The 17,967-nt window shown below is 41.9% G+C and overlaps 1 protein-coding gene across 2 annotated transcripts in view; it reads left to right on the top strand.

Moving 5' to 3' along the window:
* Armc3 (armadillo repeat containing 3) overlaps positions 1-5,186 on the top strand; it is a 90,483-nt gene extending 85,297 nt beyond the window's left edge. For both annotated transcript variants that reach the window (XM_021652249.2, XM_060372381.1), the window contains one exon: positions 4,872-5,186. In XM_021652249.2, coding sequence (XP_021507924.1) covers positions 4,872-5,081 — 210 coding nt within the window. In that variant the 3' untranslated portion in view covers positions 5,082-5,186. The remainder of the gene's footprint in view (positions 1-4,871) is intronic.
* Positions 5,187-17,967: the final 12,781 nt, after the last annotated feature.

The following is a 17,967-nucleotide window of genomic DNA, read 5'->3' as shown; positions in this document are numbered from 1 at the left end:
AAGCTGCATTCTGTATCTGCAACTTTCCTTGGCTGATGTCCCATGGTTTTACTAACTCTGACATCCTGGTGTCTCTACAGTAGCTTGGGGTTTATCTTCACACAAGGACCTTAGAGTGATCTTCCCTCCTCAGTTAAACCTGTCTGGAAAGACCCTTAGAGATATTCCCAAGGTGTGTTCCAAGCAGATAGACACCATTAGCCGTTGTCTTAGGGTTACTATTGCTGTGAAAAGGTTTATTTGGCTTACACTTTCATGTTGTAGTCTATCACTGGAGGAAGTAAGGACTGGAGCTCAAGCAGGACAGAAACCTGGAGAGAGGGGCTGATACAGTGGTGCTGCTTACTGGCTTGCTCCCATGTAGGCTCAGCCTGCATTTCTATAGAAACCAGGACACCAGCTTAAGGATGGAACCACCAACAATGGGCTGGGCCCTCCTCCATCAATCACTATCTAATAAAATGCCCCACAGGCTGCCTACAGCCTGATCTACTGGAGGCGCTTTCTCAGCTGAAGCTCCCTCCTCTCTGATAACTATACTTTGTGTCAAATTGGCGTAAAACTAGCCAGCAAAGCCACCATAATCTCATTTCATCCATTTATATCTCACTCAGGTTTCACAGCAGTCCTACTCATCATCTAAATGCCTTTCTTACGTCCTTGGAATTCTTGCTCTGTAGGTTCTTCTTCCTGTCGTAAAGTCCTTTCTTTTTATCACCTGTTCCTTCATCTAGATTCTAGACAGGCTGAAGTCTGCAATGTACACATAGAAACTCTATGTCTGTTCTTGCAATGTCTACAACCAGAGCCCTCTCCCTCACGACAGTTGTCATTTGTGCTATTTGCTAGGACCTTGTTCATATAACTGTAACAACTCACAAAAATAGCAAAGATTAAATTTGCTAGTAATCCTTACTTTATTTTTTTAATTATCTATTTTTATTCTATGAGCATTGGTGTTTTGCCTGCATTCGTATGTGTGTGAGGGTGCCGGAGCCTATGGAACTGGAGTGACAAACAGTTGTGAGCTGCCATGTGGGTGCTTGAACCCAGGTCCTCTGAAGGAACATCCAGTGCTTAGCCACTGGGCCATCGCTCCAGCACTGTAACCCTTACTTTAGTAAATGGCAAAGCTAGTACTTGGAGAAAAGAGCTTACCCAGCTCAGCCATGTGGAACTAGGCTTGAACACATTTTACACTGAGTATTTAAACACCTCTCACATTGATTCTACCAAATGTAAATCTCACCCTTGATTAAAATTCTGAGTTATACTGACCATGATATTTCTTGGCACATACCTCATTCCCTACTTCTCTGTCCCTGACCTTTGCTCTAGTCTCTGGTAGGGGCTACAGTGACCACCTCATTGTCTGTCTTGCTTAATACAACAAAGGATTTGGTTTGTCATTGACCATCCATTTCCCCAGACACCACTCTCTAGTTACCTTCTTCTCTCTTGCTATTAATAACTAGACTCTTCCAGATGGTCATCTGTGTTATTTAGAGTTCCTGTTGCTGAGAGGAAACACCACGGCTGAAAGCAAGTTGGGAAGGAAAGGGTTAATTTGGCTTATCATTCCACATCACAGTCCATTGTTAAAGGAATGCAGGACAGGAATTCAAATAGGGCAGGAACCTGAAGGCAGGGGCTAATGCAGAGATCCTGGGGGAATGGTGCTCAGCATGGCTTCCTCAGCCTGCTTTCTTGTAGAACCCAGGACTAGCTGCTCAGGGATGACACCCCTACAATGAGCTGGGCCTTTCCCATCAGCTGCCAATGAAGAAAATGCCCTGCAGGCTTGCCTACAGCTCAATCTTATGAAGGCTATTTTTTAAATTGAGGTTCCTTCTTAAAAAAAAAAAAAAGATTTCTTTTATTTTATTTTATTTATACAGTGTTCTGCCTGCATGTGCTCCTGCATGCCAGAAAAGGGCACCAAATCTCACTGTAGGGTTGGGAGCCACCATGTGGGTGCTGGGAATTGAACTCAGGACCTCTAGAAGAGCAGCCAGTTCTCTGAACCTCTGAGTTCTCTCTCCAGTCCGAGGTTCCTTCTTTTGAGATGACCTTAGCTGTGTCAGGTTGATGTAAAACTGTCCAGCACATCATCTGTTTTCCCTTTATGAACTTTCTATATCAGATCACTTTCCCATGTTAGCACCTTATGGTCCTGCTATCACAAAACCCCGTACACTGGTGTACAGGGGAGGTCTAAACAGCAAATACTTATTTCTCATAGTTCTAGAGGCTGAGAAGTCCAAAGTCAATGTGACCTTGAAAAGTTTGCGTCTGGAAAGGGATTTCTTCCTGGTTTGCAGTCAGCTGCATTATTGAGGCATCCTCCCAGAGCTGAAGTTCTTAACTCTTCCTATCTGTTTGTTTAAGACAGGGTCTCTCTACATACTCCAGTCTCTTGAAGAGCTCACACTGTAGATCAGGCTGGTCTTGAACTCACAGAGATCTATGTGCCTGCCTCTGCCTCCCAGAGGGCTGGGTTTAAAGGTGTGGTCCCCCACGCCTTTTCCTGTTTTTGTAAGGACAGTAATTTCTGGGGAGGGAGGCCTTGTCCTCATTAGCTCCTCTAAGCCCAGTCATCTCTCCAAACTCTCACCTCACTCAGAATACATTAGAGTTTAGGACTTCAGCATGCAGAGCTGGGGGGTAGGGGCATTGCACACGTATGTAATCCCTAACTCTTTGTGCTGACTTGAACTCATTGCTCTCACAGGTTACCCGTGTCATGCAGCTAATTGCTGACCATTGCACCACTGAAATCCTGAGCACAGTGCTCTCTGACTCTCTTGCTCTTTGAACTCTCCATACATGTAGATTTTGTCCCATTTTCTTGCAGACTGATGGCCCTTGTTTGGCTTTCCTCCCTGCCCTAAGGAAGCCTAGATATATTGACCTCAGGCTCAGTAATTCCCTCCTTTCCTCTCCTGCATCTTTCACAGATGCCGTGCCAATCAGGTCAGTCCTGTCCATTCTGACACACAGGCTGCAGAACATGACAGGGGTGTCCAGCGTTAGGAGGAGGAGGTAAGGATCAGTCCCTTCCCAGCTCACCACAGGCATTTCCCAGGACTCTCCAACAACTATGCCCCACCCCAGCTCCCCTTCCCTGTGAGCAGGAGACCTTTGTGTGATCCACAGTACAAGGAGAATAGCTTTCCAGACACAAGCTCCTTCACTCACTCACCAACTCACAGATTGTTTCCAGGAGGCTGTCTGCTTCCCCTGTCAGGTCGATTCGTGCACTCACCTTGAGAAACCGCCTGCCCTCAGCTTCAGTCTAGGAAACAGGGTGGGGCCAGCAACCTGTTGTAGTGATTTAACAGGACATAGGGACATCAGTCTCATACTCTGGAGAACGGCCTACCACAGTCTTTGTATCCCACTGGACTACAAGGGTGATAGATTTTTATACTTTTGTTCTGTGGTGACTGCTTTCCAGGCCATCTTGAGCTACAGGACAAACGGTATCAAAATCAAAACCTAAGAGTCCTGAAAATGACCACCAAGTCTGTATCATTTTGTCCTATTCCAAACTGCAGTTTGGGGCAGTCACTGCATAGTAACTAAAACATCCAGTTTTTTTTTTTTTTAATGCACCCACTATTGAAATACAATTCATCCAATTAAAGTATAAATATGCCCACTACGAAAGCACAGTTCTCCTCTGGGGCTACTTGGCCTTTGTTCAGGGCTTACTCTGTACATTTGGCTTCCATCACGCAGCCATGAAGGTACCGTGCTGCTCTCCACCCCACAGAGGAAGAAATGGAAGCCTGGGCTTGCAAACCCTGAGGCTTAAGCTCACTAGTTGGTAAGAATCAGGGCTGAGTTGAAATGCAAACCCAGGCAACGTAACCAAGCTCTTTCATTCATTATGGAACAGCTGAAAAGTTTCTAAAGATGCCTGACGAAGGGACTCTAGCCCACTCAAGAGCATGCCTCTGGCAGGCCTGGCCCTTCTCCCCCGTTCGCTCTGCCTTCCTGAAAACCATCAGATAACATTCCTAAAGCTAGCCACCACGGTCTACTCCCCTATTTGCCTACTTTCTCCTGAGGCTGACTACCAAGGTCCAGCCAGCAAAGTGATAAAGTCAAAAGCCCCCATGCTCACCTAATTATCATGCCCAAACAAAATTAAAAACCTCACCCTAACACATGGTTTCTCCCTTGACCTTTATAAACTGCCACTTGTCTATGGGCCACATCTGTCTCCTCTACATCCAGAAGCAGTCCTTTGTCTCTTGCTCCTTGCTTGACAAGTGTCTCTTCCTCTTCCCCCCAGTCCTCTGTCTCCTGTCTTGTCTCTTATTTCCTGCCCTCTCTCTCTAGGGCAAATAAATCCCCTTTGTGCTGATAACTTGTTCTTGGGTTCTTGGAATTGTACTCTGTTCCCTTTCACTTAAAACAAACAAACAAACAAACAAACAACTCTAAACCAGGGAAAGTCCGGGCACCCTGGAAAGACAACCTACAGTGAGGTAGCAGCTGAAAGCTAGAGAGCTAGCTGCAGTTTGGGGTCTTCCATGGTGCCTTCTGCATTGCAAAACTGACCGGCTGGGAATCAGGCTTGCTTCAGTCTCACCACCTACTGTGGCTGGAGCCTGGGGATAGCTGCCCTCCAACCTTCCATCTGGTGCTCTACTGCATAACGGCCTGCAGCGCCCTTTCCCAGAGCACCGCTGTACACACTGACAGCCAGGCCTCAGGGACAGCCCACGCTCCTGCCACACTCTCCTCCATTTTCCGTCAAACATTGTGTGCGCATGCCTGTGTTTAACTCTCAGTCTCCCAGCGAGGCTCTCCGCAGCGGCTTGCCCGCGGCCCTGAGCCGAGGTGTGCTGTCTCTCCCTCAGGCACTGGCTGATAAAATCGGGGTGGGCTGCTGCCTGGTGCGCGGTGAGTATAGCCGAGGGTGGAACGAAGTGACGCTGCTGAACGAGGCTCGGAAGGGCCTGAGAGGGAACCTGCCGCCGCCCGAAGAGTACATCGTGGACCTCATGTTCCACCCGGGGACCCTGATGAAGCTGCGCAGCAGAGAGGCCGACCTCTACCGCTTTCTGTAGTCACCAGAGGAACGCAGGAGCACCCAAACCAGAAACTGTCTCTGCGTGCTCTCTAAGACGGGCGCTGGCAGATGTCATAACTTCAAATAAAAGGATTAGAAACGGTTTGTGTGTAGACATCATCTGTGGGTGCTGCTGTGCGGTGCTCAGGTTCCAGGTCTACCAGGACCTCACCTGCTCTCCACCCGGCACGAGGTTACTGTGGATGAGACCAGCTCAGGCGTCTTGGAGCTAAGAAATCAGCAACGATGGCCGGCAGCAACTGCTTCCTGCGGTGGAACGGGACTCTCATTGTCCCTGTTTGGTATCCAGAATAAGTCGGGTAATTAGTACTTGGTTTAGATAAGCGCAGTCGATTTGTACTGTCTCAGTCACCTTGTCTGGCTTTAAGATTTAAGGGGCTCCGGTACTTCAAAGTCCTTTCTAACTTAATTGAACACTGATTAGGGACTGCAGCTTTGCCTGTGGTGGTTTCAGTAAGAATGGCCCCCACAGGCCTGCAACTGGACAAGGGTTGGGGGGTGGGGCCTTTTTACAGGACGCGTGCACTGGGGGTGTGCTCTGGGGTTTGCCAGGCTCAAGACAGGGCCCTTTCTCTTCCTGCTGCCCGGGGATGCATCTTCTCCAGCACCGCGTCTGCCTGCTCACCGCCACGCTCCTTTCCATAACAACAATGAACTAAACCTCTGACACTGTAAGCCACCTCAGCTAAATGGTTTCCTTTCTGAGAGTTTCCGTGTCGAGGTGTGTCTTCACAGCAGTAGAACACGGACTAAGCAATGACGCTTGGCACACAAACATAAAGACATGAGCTCACATCCCTGGGACATACCTAAAACGCCATCACGGTGCTCCTGTGATGTCTGACCTCAACACTCCTGCCTACATGCACACTCACGCATGCAAACAACACACACACACACACACACACACCACCACATATAAGTTAACACTGGGTCACCCAAAACTTGTTTTAGATGAATATAACTTGAAAATTTCATCTCTGAGAAGGAAACAATCATACAGAGAGAGTAGAGCAGATCTTTGATAAGAAAGTATGTTTCTAGACATGAGCTCAAAACGCCGAGAATAAATAGCCATTTCAAATGCAGATGACCATTATTGATACAGCAACTCTCACGAAGTATATATTTTCTAGTAAATCTTTAAAGTCTGAGGCTTATCTGTATAACCATTTTCCTAGTACGTTTTGCAATGAGATTGATTTTGAAAACTGTGGCTAACACTTTTTCAAAAACCAGCCCGTGGGGATAAGGTCGTGGCTCAGTAAGTGAGAACACTTGCTTTGTAATCACGAGAACATGAGCTTGAATCTTTAACACTCAAGAATTGAAGCAAGGAGGCTGGAGCCTTGCAAGGGCTTAAAACGCATTAGCCAGGCAGCTTACGCGAACAGCTACTAGCCTCTGGTTCAGTGAAGACCTGTCTCAAAGCACTAAAGGAGACACCAAGTGTCCTGCTCTGGCCAATGAGTGGACACACGTGGGCATATATATACCCGCACACTTGAAAACATATAACACAGCATGTATCTGAGCACACGCACTCCCACAGTAACACAAATCTGTAATTTTAAAGCATATAATTTTTTTAATCGAAGAATAAGCCTCTTTTTTGTGGCATGGTAAATTTTATTTATCATTCGATTTAATGGATTAGAGTATGGATTATAAGGCATGAGCTCATCTCAGCATTTTTCAAGCTTGTTTTGATCCAGCAAACACTTAAGATGGATTACAAAGATTTATAAAGTGTAACAAGATGAAAATGGATGAAGAACAGAAGCACGGAAGAGAGAGAGCTTAAAGCTGGGGACTGAGCAGAGCATGTAAAATTCATCCATGAAGATGAAAATCTGACTGCAATCCAGGCAGCCACTAAAGGGGCAGGACTGTAAGCAACTGGATCAGGGTCCACCAGCTAACAGCACAGAGGACCTTCTGAGGACAGAGACTGGGAGACTTCTCCTTATGGAGCTTCCTGAGATAATAAAATGTAACAGGAAGAAACTAGTACCCTATGTTCTGAAAAATAATTTCCTGGGCCAATGGCCAGACATGACAGTAGAAGGAGGAAAGAGTTTCAGGTAGAGCCACTATGGCAGGTCCAGGTGGGCGTGAGCTCACCAAGGTGTGCTCTGTTGGTTTATTGCTTGCCTCTTTAAGACAATTCCATGCAATGCCCCTCCTAGGTTCTAGGTAGATACTGAACAGACATAGTTTAAATTCTATTTTCAGGTATGTTTTTGAGGCTCTAGACCCATAGAGTTGAATATCCAGTCAATTACATAAAATAATTTGCAGTGGTAACAAAGCTTATGAAATGCCTACAAATGAACTTTAGAGGAAATATGAGAGAGATGAACTTTCCATGACACCATGGTGAGACTGAGTGTGCTTTGTTCAGGGAGACTGGCACTCAGCACATCCCACGGTAACACATGAGTTAACACGTGAGCACTGCTTTTCCCCTTAGAATCCCACCGTGCCCTTTCCGAAGTTGGCAGCAAAATCCATCTAGAAGAATGCACGAATATCCATACTATTTTAAAATAAAACAATACAGAGGGGATTGGCTTTCCATTTCCCATCATGTACCAAATGTGTTGAAAAGCAACCAGAAGTCAACTAATATGGCACAAACATAAAAAGAGAATGAAGACTGCACATGGAAACCTCTTTGTAGTGGTTGAGATTTATTATATCAATAATAAATATTGTTATGCCACAACAAATGGCACCCAACTAATCTAAGTATCCACACCCTTTAAATCATACTTTATCATAAGCTCCCACTGATGCAACCCAAACTTAAAACCTAAAAACTCCCATGTCTATTACTGTCTCTTTGAGAGACTCTTAAATCGGCCCAGGAGTTTACTGTGAGCAGACCTGAGACTTAACAAAACTGGCTACAGTCTAACAGGATGGAAGACACAATAAAACAGACTTCTGGGAGCTAGGCTGATAATCTAGTCTACAGTTTTAAGACAGAAATAAAGGGAAGTTTAGAAATTATGACAATGGTTACATTCATAGTCATTAATTTAACTTTAATCATTGGATTAGCCTTTTATGTCTTCTCAAAGGCAAAGGCTTTAGGAAAGACACTGAAACAATACAAAGAACACGTAAAACAATATGAAAAAGAAATGAAGGTTGGAAACAGGACCTAAAACAAGAGATACAGAAACTTACAAAACAGGATGAACAACAGGAAGATAGGAGAGGGGTTTTAGAAAAGATCCTGGAACAACACAAAGAATAACTAGAACAATATAAAGAAAAAATTAAAAGTTGGAAGAGAAGCATAAAACAAGAGAGACAAAAGATTATTGAACATAATAAACAATAGAGAGATGGGTATGAAATATGGGTGCAGACCTTAAGAGTTTAGAATACTAAGTAAAGAAAATACTCAGGCAGAGGCAAAAGATAAAAAGAAAGAAAGCCAATCAAAGGTGGTTAGAAAACAAACGTTAGCTTATCCAGTCAGTATACAGCAGAGTCCAGCAGATGATGATCATCCACAGGATTGTCTTGAAGCTGAATGGCGCCCTGTGGAAGTGCTAGATCTGAGGAAATTTAAGGAAAGTGTCACTAATTTTGGAATGCATTCACCATTTGAAAAACAAATGCAGATTTCCTAGTCAATCAGATGTAGAGTAATTCCAAGGAACTGGGAGGATATGGCAAAGGCAATGTTAGAATGTGGGCCACATTTACAGTGGCTATCATGGTGGAGAGAAGAAGAGGCTAGAGAGATAGCACACAAAAATAGAGCCGAAGGTGCTGGTGTTTCTCAGGAACAGCTACTTGGTGATGGCCAATAAACTGACACAGAGATACAAGATGTACATAATGAAGAAACTTTAGCATTATGTTGCCTAGCAGCATTAAATGCCTGGGACAAGGTTGAGGAATCAGGAAAAAGGCTTGAGCCATTCTCCCAGGTCATACAAGGTCCAAGTGAAACATTCACTAACTTTTTGCAAAGATTGACGTCAGCTGTGGAAAGAAGTAAATCAGATCCACTAGTTAGAAAAGCACTAACAGAATCTTTAGCTTTTGAAAATGCTAATATTGAATGCAAAAAGGCAATAGGCCATTAAGAGCAAGATCTGCTCCAATAGACGAATGGATTCGAAGTGCGATTGACATCAGACCTCATTCACCCAGTTTGACCTTGATAGGAGAAGCTACCCCTAAAGACCTTGGGAAATATCTTAATTGTGATGGGCAAGGTTGCTACAAAAGAAGTTACCAGGAAAACCAAAATAATTCAAAAAGGGAGCCTCTGCTTCCTAGAATATGCAGAAGATGTGGTAAAGGTCGACACTGGATTAGTGACTGTAGAGCAGTCACAGATAAATGGGGTAATCCTTTATCAAAAAACACCCAAGGGGCCTCTCACAGGCCCCAATGCAGCTCTGGGAATAAGCATTAAAAGCTTAGACAGTGAGGCCAGAGCAGGTTCTATAGATAAATAATAATAATAAAAAAAAAACAGGAGGGAACAAAAGAACAAATATATTGGCAAACCTCTATAAATGATCAAAGGCCAAAGTTAAAGATAATTTTAAATAATATTGAAATTGAAGGCATGGTGGATACTGGGGCTGATGTCACAGTTATCACTCCTAAATCCTGGCCCCCAAATTGGCCACTTCAAGAGGCGGATATCCAATTCTAAGGAGTTGGAACTTGATCTAAAGTAAAACAAAGTGTCAGGTGGCTTAAATGAACAGGACCAGAAGGTCAAATAGGAAAATTGAGGTCATATGTGGCTGAGATAGACATAAACTTATGGGGAAGAGATCTGTTACAACAATAGAAAATCCAGATTAACATCCCCCCAATTTTAGAAGCAAGCCAAAAAACAGGCAATACTCCTGATAAAGAAGTTAAAATTATATATATATATATATATATATATATATATATATATATATATGCCATCAAAAACAGTTACAGACTGTCCAGGCTGTCCATAACAAAATACAACAGAGGCTGTCTTTTCAACTTCATGTTGGGAAGCCACTGCTAATAAAACCCCAAACCAAGTGGTTGGCGGACCAACCTATTTGGATTGAACAATGGTCTATGAGTAAAGAAAAATTACTGGCACTAGAACAGCTCGTCCTGGAACAGTTGGAGGCTCAAAATATAGAGGAGTCCAAAAGCCCTTGGAATTCTCCTGTATTTGTCATTAAAAAGAAATCTGGCAAATGGAGGATGTTAACAGATCTCAGAGCAATTTGACAAAATTATTCAGCCAATGGGATTGTTACAATCTGGAATCCCATTGCCTTCTGTATTACCTAAGGAATGGCCTATTATAGTGATTGATTTAAAGGATTGCTTTTTCACAATTTCTTTACATGAACATGATAGGGAAAGGTTTGCTTTCTCAGTATCCACTTTGAATAGAAGCTGTCCAATAAAGAGATATCACTGGAGGGTCTTACCGCAGTGTATGTTAAACAGTCCTACTTTGTGCCAATACTTTGTACAACAGCTGTTGGAGATAATTTGTAAGCAATTTCCTCAATCCATAATTCACCACTATATGGATGATATTTTATTAGCTTATTCAGATATGAAAACATTAGAAATATTTATGATGAAATAAATAGAACTTTGTCTTGTTGGGGATTACAGATTGCTTCTGAAAAAATACAAAGAGGAGATTCTATTAATTACCTAGGATACAAAATAGGTCCACAGAAAATTCAACCACAAAAAGTACAAGTTAGAAGAACCCAATTAAGAACTCTTAATGATTTTCAAAAATTGCTGGGAGATATTAACTGGCTACGGCCTGAAATTGGTTTAGCTACTCAAGAGCTAAGTAACTTATTTCAAACCTTACAGGGTGATAAGGACTTAAATCGTCCAAGAACATTATCAGCTGAAGCTGAAAAGGAATTGGCTATGGTAGAAAAGAAATTACAAGATGCATATATAGACCATATTGATCCAAAGAGGGCCTGTATTTTGGTTATCTTGCCTTCCACTCGTTCTCCCACAGGAATTCTTATGCAGAGAGAGGATTGAGTTTCCCTCTGAATAGAATGGGATGTTTTTGGCACAAACAAAGAAATTTAAAACCTATATAGAAACGGTTTCTGAATTGATCCTAAAAGGAAAAAATGAGACTTTATCAACTGGCTGGAATATATCCAGCTGAAATTGTAGTGCCCTTTACCAATGCTGAGATTGTGTCATTATAGGCAGACAACGAATATTGGCAAAGAGCTTGCTGTGAATTTTTGGGAGAAATCAACAACAGATACCCAAAAAGCAAAATACTTCAGTATATAAAAAGAACCAATTGGATTCTCCCTCCTATAGTAAAAGGAACTCCAATTTCTGGAGCTCCCACATTTTATACAGATGCCAATAAATCAAAAAGGGCAGGTTATAAGTCAGAAAATCTGAGTAAAGTGGTGGAGAGTCCTTATAAGTCCTTATGATTCAGTTCAAAAATCAGAATTATATGCAATTCTCTTGGTGTTATCAGATTTTCATGAGTCTCTTAATATAGTCACCGACTCTCAATATGCAGAAAGAGTTGTTCTGAATATAGAAACTGCTGATCTAATTCAGGATAATTCTGATTTAACTTTACTGTTTCTTCAATTATAACAAGTAATCAGAAATAGAAATAATCCATTGTATATAACATATATCAGATCTCATATGTGTCTTCCAGGCCCTCTAGCACAAGGCAATGATAAAATTGATCAACTATTGATAGGCAGTGTGTTAGAGGCCTCAGAATTTCATAAAAAACACCATATTAACAGCAAAGGTTTAAAAAGAGAGTTTTCTATCACTTAGCAACAAGCCAAAGAAATTGTGAGAAAATGCCCCACTTGTTCTTTATATAAACAAACTCCACTACCTGCAGAAAGTAACCCTAAAGGTAACCAAAGAAATAAAATTTGGCAAATGGACGTGCTTTATTTTACAGAGTTTGGTAAACTGAAATATGTGCATCATACTATAGACACATATTCAGGGTTTCAATGGGCAACAGCCTTAAGTTCTGAAAAGACTGATTCGGTTATTATGCATTTATTAGAAGTGATGGCAATTATGGGCATACCTAAACAAATTAAGATTGATAATGCTACAGCGTATGCCTCTAATAAAATGGAAGGATTTTTTACATATTACAAGATAAAGCATGTAACAGGTATACCTCACAATTCTACCGGTCAAGCAGTCATTGAAAGATCCAATCATACTTTAAGGGACATGCTTAACAGAGAGGGGTATTAAAAAAAACCCAGAAATAGATTACATAATGCTTTATTGACCTTAAATTTCTTAAATGTTAATGAACAACAAACAACAGCTGGGAAGAGACACTGGGTTATAGAAAAAAACTGCCAAATTATTTCAGCTTATATATTTCAAAAATACCATAACTTCACATGTGTTACGCTGGGAAAGAGGTTTTGTGTATGTTCATACAGGAGAAAAGAAATTATGGGTTCCTTCAAAACTAAAATCAGATATGACAGAGAAAGACAACCTGAAGACCTTGGCCACACAAGAAGAGAGAAATCAAGACCAAACATAACAGGTAACATAAATTGATAATCCCTTCACATGAGAACAACTCTAAAACTGACTGAGGCATAAAAAATGTCACATACAACAATACATGGCCAATAAATCCTTGGCTATAATATCCTCAAAATATATTAAGCCATTCTTTTAACTGGGATAGATAAAATTGGTTTACAGTTTAGTTTCATCCTGAACATCTCATACATTTATAATTTTAGAACTGTATAATGCTTGTGAGAAATTATATGTTTGCAGAACAAAAGGACTGGACACTGGAGATGCTGGATCAAACCTGACTGAATCCTCCTTCCAGCATGCTGAGACATTGACACATCTGTTCCAGCATCTTGCATGTTCCAGCATTCTGCTTGTTCCTCCCTCAACTGCTTCAATTGCTGTTTCTCATCAAAGCCTGCTCCCAAGAGAGCTATGAAGAAAGCTACTAATCTTAATTGATCCAGCATTTTAGACTGTTCCAAACAGGAATTTTATTAAGCCTGAAATTTCTCAACATTCAAAGACTGGACCACAAATGTTATTGCTTCTTTAATTAACCATTTTTTCCCCAATTTTCTTTGGGCCCCCTAACAGGATTTTTATCTGTCCAAAATGTCAGCTAGAAGAACACCATGAGAACAAAGTCCAATTTTCCTTAAAGGGGGTTGGGTAAGTTTTTTTTTTTTTCTATGCCTATGAATGTTTATTTTCATTGGGAGATGTTTATAAATTAATTGTCTTACTCAGGGAAAAACAAGATCAGATTCAGGGATTCCTCTCTTTTCCTTTTCTCTATCTTTCTTTCTTAGGTAAGGAGAAAAGGGGTTAAAAAGAAAGGGGGATACAGGGATATCTTATAGGAATAATAAGACAAAAGGTAGGTTATTGAATCTACTCTACTTAGGGTTTTATTTGTTATTCTCAAATAAGGTTAATTTTAACTCTCGTATAGGATTTTGCATATTGATGCAAAAATAAGTCTATTTTTGATACATTGGTATAAGCTTTAGTATATTGATACAAATTCAAGGTTACTTCCAATACTTTTAAACTGCTATTGCAAACTGATTAGGGTATTAGGTAATTGTTAATTGTTAATCAACTCATAGTCATGTCAGACACTAGTCGAATTTATCACAGGTTTATACATCCTAGGTTTAACAGATAGATATGACTTTGTAGACAGGTAAGTCTTCAAAAACTTCAGAGGCTTACAGATTATGGCATTTTAAAATGTCTTTATTATTTTAAAGATTCTTTGACAATGAGACAGGTTATCTCCTAGCAGTATCCCTGCTAACTTGAAGAAGATCGTGAGCATCAAAGAACCTCCGTATGGAGATGGCTTCAAATGTGGCAAACAAGCCACTTGGGTAAAGAAAATACTCCTCCTTCACGATAGACAAATTCTGCCAAACTTAAATGCAGGACAAGTCTACTAAACTACCAAGACAGGGTAAGCAAGTCCTAAATAGTTCCTGCTTCACATTTATGTCTGTCAAATATTCTGAGCCAGAAAAGGCTGAAGATGATTCTCTGACTTCACAGAGAATTATGGTTGACTGTTGTAGCAAACTGTCTCTGTCTTTTTTTTAGTTTTTGGGAGCTGCTAACATGCACTTCCTATTACTCTGGTAACTAATTTTATTCCTTCTCAAGTCTTTGATGGGGTTAAAGATCAAATAGTTATAGTTCCACAATTAAGCTTAAGTTGTTTAAAATTTAAGGAAATGCTTTCATATAGGTAATACCAATAAGGATAAAAGTTGACTTAAGTATAGAACTCTAAATTTGTCAAGATAGACAGGATAATCAGATACTTTCTCCTAAGTTGCTATATACACACGGACTAGACATTGCACATGTAGATTTTACCTAATAGTTTCCATAATTTTATGATTATTGTTGCATTGAAAGAAAAAAAGCCTTTTATTGGACTTAAAGGGGGAAGTGTTGGTATAATGTTCTTTTGGAATATATACATTCTACCCTTGTTCATTCAAATGCTGATTTCTCTCCCCTACTCTCTGGTTTCGATCCAGATGTTGCATTGTGATGCTTATTCTAAGCATCACCTGTCTCAAGTTTGTGTAAACATGCCACCATTTGTTCTCTAAATTGTCAATTAAAATAACCAGCCACTATGCTGAACAATGGAGAAGATAGGAAGATAGGGTGGGACATCCTGGTCCAGAGTGGGAAGAGGAGGAAGAAAGAGGGGAGCAGAAGAATCCAGAGGAGAGGTCTCGGAACCACGTGGAGAAATGAACCTAAGATATCACTAAAAGCAAGTAAAATGGGTGACTCTGAATGGGAGGAAACTATACTGGCTTGGACTTTTAGGATGTAGTAACTATTGCCCAGCATTGTGCTCTAGGTTAATTAAATAAATCCTAGTCTTGAAAGGAAGGAGTTAACTTTACAGGTTTCTTTATGAATTTTTTGCCCCATGTTAAACTAAATTCTCCCAGTACTTTTCCAGAAAGCAGAAGGACATGGACAAAAGGTGAAGCAGGTGAATGGGGACAAGACGCACCCAGCTGCAGAGGAATAACCAGGCCAGCAGAGATAACATTGCCCAGCAACCACTCCAAGGGTCTCCACCCTGTTGTGGAAGAATGTCCAGGCCTGCAGTATGAGATAGGGTTGCCTGGGAACCGGTTCAGATGGTCACAGCTCCCCCACCCAGGACATTCCGGGTGTAACTGAAAGATGGGATATCCTCCAGATGTCCAGGGCAGGACTGACTGGATTTGGGCACCTAAAATGAACCAATCATTTAAAAAGTCAACCACCCTATAGCCCTTCACCCAATCCTAAGCTGCTGAGCCTGCTACCCCTTGCTTCCCCAAGCCTTTCCTTTAAAACCCAGGCTTTTGTCTTTCGGGGGCTGTTCCTCGCTGGTTGGGAGGGCAGCCCCATAGCGTGATGGCTTGAATAAACCTCTTGCATTTTTACCTATTCAGTCTCCAAGTTCCATCTGTTTCCCTGGAAACTGGGCTCCTGCTGGGCCTAACAGTCTCTTGTGTGGTGATTTGGTTATACAACTGTTTAGGAATAACTGCTGTTTAACTAAAAGATATATATCAATAGTAAATATTGTTACCCACAACACACCCCTGAACAGGTTTCACAGGATGCTTTCTAAAAACACGGGTTTCAGGTGTGTATTTTTCTTGATAAGGAAGGGCATGTTGTCATCCATGCCTTTGTATCGGCACAGAGTGGTACAGGAAACCAAATGGACGTTGACCTTTTCTTTTTACTTAAAAACCCTTAAAAACCATCACCTGCCTCTCAGCATGACACACGTAGTAGTCCTCTGCCCAAACCAAACATCTGGAGATGAGTTAATGGGGTTCTGGAGACAGTGCATTCAGAGCCACTCAGAGAAAGTGAAGGCTACACACCGATGTGTATATGAACTTGAATGAAACCTGACCAAGGACTTTGTGAACACAGTTACTGGTTTGGGTATACTCGTACAGCAGCGGGTAGTGTTCTGTCACTTATCTAGGGCTTAGATGTCTTCTTGGGTTTATTTATTTCTTTGAGGGGTTGATTGATTGACTTTTGGAGCCCAGGCTAGCCTCAAATTCATAGCCCTCCACTTTGAGTCCTATATACTGATATGCTAGGCTCGGGGTTTATTTAAAAGCATAGTTCTTCATTTACAATCTCTGAGTGTTGGGCCAATCACTGGCAAATCTTTTCTTAAGCTTTTACTCTTCAAAGCCAGAGCACTGTGTGGCTTCCCTTTTGACGACAGTCACCAAAGCTTCAGGCATGACTCCCTTACTAAAGCAGATTCAAGTGAAGCTCCCAGGAACTAATACAGTACAGAGCAACTGTGGGGCCCACTGAGAATCACACTCTTAGCAACAAAACACCACTGGAGGAAGTGAGAATGTTCTGCTCTCATGACGTTTATGGATGGAATGAGCCTTTCCTATGGAGAGGTGACTCCTCTAGCACGTGAGGGCATGGGGACAGAATGGACATTTTATTCTGTTCTTCCCTTTCCCAACCTGTGTGATCTTGGAAAGGTTACTTAACCTCTCTGTCCCTGCTCTGGCTTCTGAAAAATAATACAGGCAAGGATTACAACATACTTATAAATGAAAATAGCAAAATTTTACATATTGCTCACTACATGCTGAGGCTATCATTCTATGTAGTTTAAACACTTATGTTGTAGTTCGCAGTTAGCTCAAGATAAAACCAATGTAAGTAAATGACCCAGGATTTCTGTCAGAAACAGGCGAAGCTTTAGACCTGGACCTCATTTGGCTCCAGAGGTGACACTCTGAAGCTTAATGTGCCATTATGTTTCTGGCATAATGGTGCCTGGAAATGACATGAGGTGGGGCCTGAGTGTGAAAACTCATACCAGTATAAGTGTGTGTGTGTGTGTGTGTGTGTGTGTGTGTGTGCGTGTGTAGCATGTTTATGTGAATTTGTAATTCTCTGTGAGTTTCTCTTTCTTACAACCCCTTAATGGGACCAGATGGTAGGAAGTTATCAGTTCAGGTCACATTCAGCTCTGCTATTGCAGAGCAAAACTAACCACACTGAAGCCTAACCGATGGGATATATGTGGGCCGGTTGGCTTGTGTCAAGTCTCACTGTGGACGCTGAACACCTAAGGCTGTGAGCATGGAGAGGGCTTCTTTATCCGGTAGCTGAGCTCTGCAGCCACACATCAGGGGGCACTCCCTGGCACCTCTTTCTTCTTGACACCTCTGGGCTGTAAGATCAGTGTTGATCCAGTGCATAAGCCTGGAGACCCCTTACCTTTTACTAAGAGTGATGGCATTTGTGACTTTCTGTATCATGTTTGTGTGTGTCTGTGTCTATCTGTATGTGTTCAGCATGTTTATGGGATTTTTCATTCTCTGTGTGTTTTTCTTCCTTTCAACTCCTGTATGGAGCCAGATGCTGAGAAGCATGTTTATAGAACTTGCAAGAGAGCTGCCCCAGTTCATAGGTGTTGCTCAATCAACAAGAGCAACACGTCACACATGAACTCACAGAGATTGCTCGGGACCTGCACAGGTATGCACCAAGTGTGCTCTAAGAGCTGAAAGAAGTGGACACAGGCTCCCACCCCTTTCCCAGAAGCTATCTGCAATTGATAGCCACATGCAAATGAAAATTTAGTTTCCTCCAAGCATATCTCATGGGAAACAGACCACTCTCCCGGCAGGCTGCATGCCCAGCAGTAGATGGCCAACAAAAAAAACCAAACTTAGAACCATCTCTGGAGGTTCTTTGACTTATAATATTAT

This window comes from Meriones unguiculatus, chromosome 19, assembly GCF_030254825.1.
Source record: "Meriones unguiculatus strain TT.TT164.6M chromosome 19, Bangor_MerUng_6.1, whole genome shotgun sequence".
Taxonomy (NCBI): Eukaryota; Metazoa; Chordata; class Mammalia; order Rodentia; family Muridae; genus Meriones; species Meriones unguiculatus.
This window is presented reverse-complemented; position numbering and strand designations above follow the sequence as displayed.